This window comes from Cylas formicarius, unplaced genomic scaffold, assembly GCF_029955315.1.
Source record: "Cylas formicarius isolate icCylForm1 unplaced genomic scaffold, icCylForm1.1 PGA_scaffold_4__25_contigs__length_36172078, whole genome shotgun sequence".
Lineage (NCBI taxonomy): Eukaryota > Metazoa > Arthropoda > Insecta > Coleoptera > Brentidae > Cylas > Cylas formicarius.
This window is the reverse complement of record NW_026844334.1, coordinates 30,469,561-30,478,742: the sequence shown is the minus strand read 5'-3', so window position 1 is coordinate 30,478,742 and position 9,182 is coordinate 30,469,561. Positions and strand designations below refer to the sequence as shown.

At 32.7% G+C, this 9,182-nt stretch overlaps 2 protein-coding genes and 1 long non-coding RNA gene across 3 annotated transcripts in view; 2 read left to right on the top strand and 1 right to left on the bottom strand.

The window, feature by feature from the left end:
* Window positions 1-1,866: 1,866 nt before the first annotated feature.
* On the bottom strand, window positions 1,867-5,945 carry LOC132700425 (mediator of RNA polymerase II transcription subunit 28). The gene is made up of 4 exons (XM_060667739.1): window positions 5,607-5,945; window positions 5,051-5,551; window positions 3,548-3,725; window positions 1,867-3,491 (listed from the first exon to the last, which is right to left on the bottom strand). The coding sequence occupies exons 1-4, from the start codon at window positions 5,703-5,705 to the stop codon at window positions 3,469-3,471; spliced, it is 801 nt and encodes a 266-aa protein (XP_060523722.1). The 5' UTR covers window positions 5,706-5,945; the 3' UTR covers window positions 1,867-3,468.
* A 284-nt stretch (window positions 5,946-6,229) lies between these two features.
* Window positions 6,230-7,510, top strand: LOC132700426 (3'-5' exonuclease Snipper). The gene is made up of 4 exons (XM_060667740.1): window positions 6,230-6,398; window positions 6,463-6,722; window positions 6,777-7,030; window positions 7,084-7,510. The coding sequence occupies exons 1-4, from the start codon at window positions 6,361-6,363 to the stop codon at window positions 7,258-7,260; spliced, it is 729 nt and encodes a 242-aa protein (XP_060523723.1). The 5' UTR covers window positions 6,230-6,360; the 3' UTR covers window positions 7,261-7,510.
* A 794-nt stretch (window positions 7,511-8,304) lies between these two features.
* Window positions 8,305-9,182, top strand: part of LOC132700427 (uncharacterized) — a 29,075-nt gene continuing 28,197 nt past the window's right edge. Inside the window, exon 1 of the long non-coding RNA XR_009618641.1 lies at window positions 8,305-8,369. This is a non-coding gene — a long non-coding RNA (uncharacterized LOC132700427). The remainder of the gene's footprint in view (window positions 8,370-9,182) is intronic.

The following is a 9,182-nucleotide window of genomic DNA, read 5'->3' as shown; positions in this document are numbered from 1 at the left end:
CATAGGTACAATGTTTTTATAACAGTATGGTGATATTATATACCTTTTTGCTTATTAATACATAGACATATCCAAAAGAAAATACATAATAACAATGATGGATTGTAAACCCTCTTGCATTAATATAAGAAACAGATACGCATAGTCACACGGTGGCCCTGCTGATCTTGCCAAACATAAATAACTTTAATTTAAACTATTCCTCTATCAGAAAATGTAATTTGTTTACCAGAAAACAAACTTTTTAATAACTAACTAAATATTACAGTTCATTTTACCATTTTATACGCATCATTTCCTAAATTGTTAGACATTCCATGAATCTCCAGGTAGATGGAGTTCGAGTCATATAAATTCAAATTCAATTCGTTAAATTTTAAAGACAAAATAAGAATTTATTCTCGGCTATTGCGGTCTAATACAAGAAAATTTTTGGTAACTGTTATTAAAATGTCAGGTCTTTTTATTTCTATCCTTCGAAGCTCGCACACCTTGTACCTTCGAAACCAAGATGGTGTGTTTATGGATTAGTCTGTTTTATGAAAAATATATCGCTAAAATCATCAGACAGTAATTTCTTTGACCTGATCTCATTATTCGTCAAAATAGGCAAACAATTGAGGGAAATAAAAACGTTCTGATTGAAGGCCTTAAACATTAATAATTTTTTGTTTCAATTTAATTTTGCAACAAAAATGTTTCCTAATATTTCTATAAAATATTTTTTTCAAAAGGAGAGTGAAGTTTTGGTTTCTCACATAATTTTTTCCACTAAATGAATCAAATCGTATCTATATCATTAACAATTATTAAATCAGGACAATCACTAAAAATATGTTAAAAATAACAATTAGGTTGTTTCACTATTGAAAAATATTTGTTTACAATGTTTTACACATTAGAATCTATTTACAACTATTCTTCGTTACCCTTTCCATATGCGAAACGCTAATGGAAACGAAAAATTTCAAGGTCATAGAGGGCCAACGCGGGGAAAGTTATAACCAGATAGATAGGTGGGTAGATACAAATTCGTCTATATTAACAAATATAATATCTTATAAAAATTATAAAATATTGTACATAAATAATTTTCAACATAATTGATATTTTTAATAGAATATTATGCAACAAGTGCGGTAAACGTCATTTGACTCACGAGTTTGACACGAGCGGAGCGAGTTTTTAATAAACGAGTGAGTTAGAAACTTTACCGAACGTGTTGCATACTATACTTTTTCTACGACCGTTAGTTTTTGGGTACTTTTTCGCAAAACAACACGAATACGTTCACTGACATGACCTTCAGAATTAACAACCATCAAAATTCAAAGCGTCGAAAACATGCGATTGCTCCCAAATTCGTGCGGTAAAATCCCGGATATGTCCGAAGTGGCTCGGATTCATGGCAAACGGAACTGAAGTGGTAAAGTGACACTTCCCGCACGCTAGATCGGTTGGTAATTAGGTATTTTACAGACGGGAGTAGAAAAAATTATTTTTAGTGATTGTATTGATGATTAAAATGAATTTAATTCATTGAATGCAATGCAATGCAAAAAACTACGTGATAAGCATTTTTTCTTCAAGTTCAATGGTGGATAGCTTTTTAACTTTTAAATTTTTAATTATTAAGAAACTTTTGTTGCAGTGCATTAAATTGTCGTTTAAAATCAATATTGTTCCTTTTTGTATATTGAATTGATTTTCATCATTCCCAGTGACTTTATCAATATATTTTTAATAAAAACCATGGTGGATTTTGACCAGTCTAATGTTTATACTGACGTTTCTTACAAAATGGTTTCCTATCAACTGTTAAGATTTTGTTACCAAAAAGTTGGTTCATCCTGTATACACACGCTGCAATAAGTAAGTAAAAAGTATTTAGGATTCAGAATATTTATTTGTTATAGTTAATTTTCTATCAAAATTGCTACAAACACAACATATCTTTTAAATTAACCAATTAATTTGTAAAAGTAGCAGTTGTTATTTTACGTAGTATCTTGTTTTGTGCTACATTCATTCTTTAAACCAAAATAAACAATAAATCATATAGTTTAACATCATCAGCTTTTGAGTACTCTTGTCAATTTAGAGGAACTTGAGTTCAGAACGAAGGGAATAAATACAAGATGTAAGACAAAAAACATACAACTTTTATATAACTATATAAATATTTTCGTGAGGATAATATATTTCGGGATATCATCCGCGTTATTTTTTTTATTTATTGTGAATACATATTGTATAACCTCATGGACTCTACTACTGTTAAAACTTAAATTCTGCTTTTTTTTTTTTATTAACACTCTTTGGTCAGTTGGTTCGTTTTAACAATCGCTAAAACGCAATATCCACTCATTATTAATCTCTCCTTAAATATTTGCGCTTTTAGCAAATCAGGAATGTAACAATAAAAAGTCACTTAAATGATTGACAAAATGATAATAAGAAATCAATGGTAAAACAAGAACAAAGAAATAAAATTATTATCCAATTAACATCCAACAATTCCAATTTTTTGAAAATCAAAATTTGCTTTCATTATCACGGTAATTTTAAAATAACGGTTTCTGAAGTTTTGTTAGGTTAGGTACTTGCCAAGTGACGTAAATTATCAACCTGTATATATCTGTCCTTATTTACTTAATCAAAAAGGTTTACATTCCCCATAAAAAATAAACACCAGATCTTTGTAACAACAATTAAAAAATCAATTTAATTAATTTTCTTCCGGGTATCTAGAACAATGATCAAACAAGCAACAAGAAAAGAATTAAAGCTATTAAAATGGGCCAATCACGGTGTGCCAACACATCAAACGAAGAAACAAAGACTCCAAGTTTATGAAAAAAAAAAGTGATACAAACCAATAAAAAAAGGTATTAAACATAATTTATTAGTTCTAAAACCATTTTTCATTTTGCTAAACTACTATTTATTAAAGTTGAATTTTCGGATTTGTTGCATGAAACTTTATGACTAGATTACAAAATCTTTAGGCCTCATTCTTTCCCAGCATTATTGCAATTGATAATCCCTATTAACCTGTAACATTTTTGTCAATGACCTTGTCTGACTAGCATATCAATTAACGAAAAGCAACAAATCTGAAAACAATAGAACCTACTCTCCTAAACATAAATATTTAATGTCCCCATTAATGTTGGAATGTTAATTTACAAAAAAAATCTGTTCTGCATCTATCCACTTCTAATCTACTTATACAGATATCTTCAACAAAACAACTTACTGTGAGATGAAGGCAATTTACATTGCACATTCTTAGTTTACTTAGAAGTGGATCCAGAACAGTCCCAAGCTGACCAAACCTGTATTGTTACAGCGGGCACCCTATACTGGCCGGGAGAGGGTTTAAGGGGATATGTAGTCCGGCAAGGCCCCGCGACCACGCCCTCTGCCTCTTCCCCTTCCCCTGCCACGCCCTCTCCCGCGTCCGCGTCACCTCCTGCCATCTGTCATACCTGAATTTGGGTGTCAGGAATGAAATACAAAAAAAAAAATTAACTAATGCGCTCACCTATATTACTCGTAGTTTTCTCAAGGTAAGCCAGTGGGCCCTGGAGGACACCCCCGGGGCCCTGTTGCGGAAAAGGGCTACCCCTTGCACTGGCCATGCCCTGTTGCATAAACATTGCCTGCTGAGGAGAAAGCATACCGGGAACGACAGCGCCCCCTCCGCTTAAACCAGGAGGGACCTTAACAAATATAGCAAATATATGAATAATAGGGAAATGTGAGGCAAAATGAGTATTTTTTCAAATTGTATAAATAAAGCCGAAAACAAAAGAAGTTGTTTGTATATTTGTCAACCAACCCTCCTGGTCTACTATTTCGCCAAATAAAACCAATATTACTTTTTGAAAAATTTATTTCAAAATAAAAACTAATTATTTACAGTACAAGTATAGTTGATTATTAAAAGTTTTGCAACGGAATTGATGTGACACTTGAAAATGAGAAACCAATTTAATTAAAGGCACATTTGAGCAAGTTTAACAATGTATACTACACGTTTATAGTACATTTTTTTAAGCTACATTGTACAGTATCACATTTATTTGACTTTTTAAATGATTCTGTGAAAATATTGCCGAATATTTTTCTCTAAAAAAATAAACCCTGAGAGTCAGTATACAAATATACAGTGTCAGGCAAGAAAAACATACGAAACCAACACAAATTGTAAAATCATCTTGTGTTTAATTAAAAAAGGTAATCACTCTCAGATGTTTTAAAATATGTAAATAAAATTGGATAGAAACAATGGAAATCAGATCAGTTCTTTAGCAATATTTTACAAGAAGTTCAGGAATGAAATTTACCGCTATTCGGACTGTATTGTAATAAGTTTTAAAGCTATACGTATACCAACGATTTTTTTCACCTTTAAATTTCTAAACAGGCAATAACTAATCAATTAACTTGAAAAATGGAGATTCATCTGTTGAATGTCCGTTTATGGCACAGTTACAATGCTAAGAAACCTTATACTAACAAAGATAGAGAGAAAATCTGTCTAACATCACACTTTGCCAAACAAAAGTTACATAAAATCTGCAACTTCTGTAACATGTAAAAAGTATAACATACAACATAGGATAAATTCCTCAGCAGCTGACCATAATAATAATTATTTAAAAAAAAAAATGAATTTATTGATCAATTACCAGGTATTTGTCGGTAATATATGAAAATAAAGACTTTATGATTAAGACAAAGTGATTTGTTTTATATGTTAATTTAAGCCAAATTGACGAAATTATCCTATAACCCATATTTCTTCCTAAATAAAGTGGAGGATGTTCGGGGTAAACATCTCTCATAAATAAATTGTCCAGCTCATCCAAAATGATTGTGTGATGCGTCGGTTACTATAAATTAATGTTTAATTTATTAAACAAGTATACCTAGTATTCGTTTCTAACTAAATTCGTCGCTATAAAATGTCTTGTAACCAATATAATGATGGGTCTACCATAACTTTCAAAAAAATAAGCTACACAATTTATCGTCGATCTACCTGCATTTGCTGCATCTGTTGCATTTGCTGCTGTTGGATTTGGATCTGCTGTTGTTGCATTTGCTGGAGCTGTTGTTGCTGCAACTGCATGGCTGTCGGCATACTGGACATTATTTGGTTCGGAGTCTGGTTACCAGGAATGGAAGGCAAAGGGGATGGAGGAACTGAGCCACCACCGGGGGTTGCATTACCAGTTTGGGCAGGGCTTTTTGCATAACTATGCAAATCAGCTAATAGATTTTGCCACACCGCAATCTTCTCATAATGTCTCTTAAGTAATTCTTCTTTCCTTGCCAATTCTAGTCTTAGCTCGCTGACATCTTCCTTTACGTTCATTTCTGGCTTGAGCGCAGACAGAAGAAAACGTTTTTGCAGGAAAAATGCCTCCATTTGTCTCGCTAAATCAATGAAACGGAGTGTGGTTTGTTCAACTTCTACTTTAATTTCTTCCTTGTCAGTTGCAGGTATAGCTTCTTCTTTGGTTAGAACATTTAAACATGACTGTAAATAAAACACATTTAAATTACTCCGCAATAACAGATATGAAACCACATACCTGGAAGGCTTCTTCAAATTCATCAACTAAATTTCCACTACTATTTGTTGGTGTAGCCATTGCTGATACAGGTGGAGAAGTTTCCTTCAGTTGATTCATAAGAAATAAAAAGACCAAATCTACTGGAAATTAGCGATTTTGGTAACTTAAAAGTGATTTTCGAAATATGCTAAATAAGTCGGAAATTTTCAATGCTTGATTGTGATTTCATTATTATGGGACACATTTTTCGATTTAATCAAATTTATCTAAAAGCGTAACACCCACTTTTGTTATTGCACTTCTCCGTGAAGAACGTGAAAACTTTCCAGGTTCCTAATCTGCCAACTATCGATTAAATAAAAACGATGAAGTATATAAAAAATGATAGAGATAGAAAATAATATATGCCCACAGTTGGGTAAAGTGATAAGATCATTCGCCCAGTGTACGCCAGCCTGAGTGGACATAGTTCGACCTACAAAGGTTACGGTCCATTCTAGCCTCTAGATATTTCCAAGCGTCATGAGTTTTTTCCTAAATGAATTAGAAATATGACCATCTAGAAGGGAGAAACAGGTGAACATATGTAGTCAGTTAAATTACTTTGCAGCCAGCGCCCTAAGAAGGAAACCATAGAAAAAAATTTAAGCCATTACCCAACTGACCATTATCTATCTATCAAAGAATTTGCTGTTGTTGGCTGTGATGAAACTTAAAAGTTATCGGAAATGTTTTTTGAATTCAACGTATATTAAAAAATTTTTACTGTATAATGGATAAACCTGAAATAACAACTTTGGCACTTGCAAGGTAGTGATAAGGACAATGAAAGTTAGGGAAATAGATAATCAAAGGTTTTGCGAACGTTTTTCAGAAGTCTCAATTGCATTGAAACCATATTTGCGGAAAACAAGGCGTTAAGACGCGAGAAACAGTTCTTCGACTATTTAATGGTATTAGATTTTGAAGCAACTTGTTGGAACAAAACCGATTATGATAAAGGACAATCAGAAATAATTGAGTTCCCCTGTGTATTGTATGATGTAGTGAATGACAAAGTGATCTCAGAGTTCCAACAGTATGTTATGCCAACCGAAAGACAAAAACTAAGTACTTTCTGTACAGAGTTGACTGGTAATATTGTAATCCACAGTTTAACATTATTATTATTGTAAACTTTTTTCTTAGGTATACAACAAACACAAGTCGATAATGGCGTTCCTTTGAAAACATGTCTCGTATTATTCCATAGATGGTTGAATCAACAAATTTTAAAGTACAACATATCCCTGAAATTTCCCACATCATTTTGTAAAACTTGTGTATTTGCAACATGGTCTGATTGGGATTTGGGAAATTGTCTTAAAAATGAATGTAGAAGAAAAGGCATTATCAGACATGATATGTTCAATAGATGGATTGATGTTCGAAGTCTATATGTCGTAAGAATAGTAATATTTATTACATATATATATATAAAAAAAACTTATTTAAGGAACATTACAATGTGAAACCAAAGGGTCTTTTGGGGGCTTTAAACGAAGTTGGACTAACATTTGAAGGAACTCAACATTGTGGCTTACATGATGCTAGAAATACTGCCAAGTTAATAGGCAAAATGGTGAATGATGGGGTAGGGTTAAGAATAACAAAAGACATATCAAATAAATAAATATTTTGTTGAATAATATTAAATATTTTCCATATTTGACTCTTTGAATGTTTAGAAGTTTTCTACTTATCTTAAATTTTGTCTTTCCGGTGTACCTTAAGTTACTGTAATTGAACTCTTTCTTCTGGATAATTTAAGTTACAGTCCACAAGGGGTAGGCAAAGAATTGTATAGGACCCGGATTTTTGTAAAATTGTCTTGTTCAATGACGCCATTGATAAAATTCTAAATAAAGTTGTCCATCATATCTTTTGAAGTAAATATTTATTAAAAAATAAGGTAACCAGCCTTCCTCCACTAATATAATGAAGACTTTTTATACAGTTTAATTTAAAAAAAATAGAGTGGACATTTGGAACTATTGAACATTTTTATATTTTTCTCACCGAAATCGAAGTGGCACTATATTTTCCATCTATTTCCAAATCCAAATGACCTTTACTCATTTGACTTTGGCAAAGGTGATCTCGGTTACCTAGCGATAGCTCCATCAGTGAAGTGCACTGTCATATTGGAGATTTGTTGGTATTGGCCCTTCTTTCATCTTTTATATTCGTAACATGATTCAGTAAACAATTCTGAGTAGTTTTTCCGCGTTTCTAAAGAGGTGAATTAATAGAGAATTACAAAATGTTGCAGGGCAGGTATCCTGGGTGTTTATTTTGTGCTTTTGATTTTGAAAAGGGAATGGTTTTGTTCTGGTTACAATACACAATCATTACCTTGTATCTGCCCCACTAGAGCACTTAAATTTTAGGGCAAAGCTTCAGGCCGTGAAGTGGTGTACACTGTGTTTACTTTTTTTTAATTAATATAAAATATCTAAATCCATCAGCTCTAGATATATATAGATAGATTTTCAGTTTCTCTGCCTTATTTTTTTGCCATTGAATGTACAGGGTTATTTATATTATTTAAAATTATAGCAGTTTTTTTTTTGTCACAAATCGGAAAAATAGTTTTGATGCCTTGTTAACCTAAAATCGACCCTCTAATATCAGCTGTGATAACACCATAACAGCGTTGACATTTATTGGGTTGGCGAAATAAACGTCACTATATTTGTTCCCAGAATTGCAACTTGCAGGTGGGAAAAACTGCACCGACCGGTAAGTTTGATAAGTCCTTTGCAAAAATCTTATCAGCTGGCTGCTGCGCATTCCCCTGGTCAATATTTCTTGGGCTTTATGAGGCGTGTCAAACTGCCTTATTAAATCTCAAAATGCCAGTGTTTAAAATGTACCGCAAACATCCGATTGCTCGCACAGGCCACAGAATAGACAGGGTTTGCATAACCTAAAAGTAAAGGTAAAACTCGTCAAAATAAATAAGAACTAAAAGTTCAGATTTTCACGAAATTATATATTATGACATGACAATCGTTTCGACAACACCGTGTCTTGATAAAGACACGGTGTTGTCTTTATGTGTTGTTCACCAAGTAAAAGCCACCTCAGTTCAATTTTAGTAAAACTCGTCGATGTAGTGGGGAATGCATTTCAATACATTTTAAGTTACGGCCACCTAGTTGTCGTGTGTAAGTAAAGCCTTTACTACGCTGTAAAAATGTACCTCAAAGTATCTGAAGATTTAAGATATTGCCGGTCTAATCGGTACCAGTGCCGCTACCTACCTATATAGGCAAGCATCTTGATTTTTTCTTGAAATGTGCAGTCATAAACTTTTCATGATGAATAGCTTTGCCAATAATAATAAACTTAAAACTGCTGCTACTGACCACAGTGCTACTCAAGGCGGTTTGGGTACAAATAAAACCAGGGAATGTTTTAATTTAAAATTTAATTTGACATAATATTAGGTAGCTGATTGGGACTGAACACATATTTCGACAGTAAAACTGCAACTTGTAGGTACTATAATCAATACTTATTTCATGTCTTCAACAGTGGTACACTGGGTTT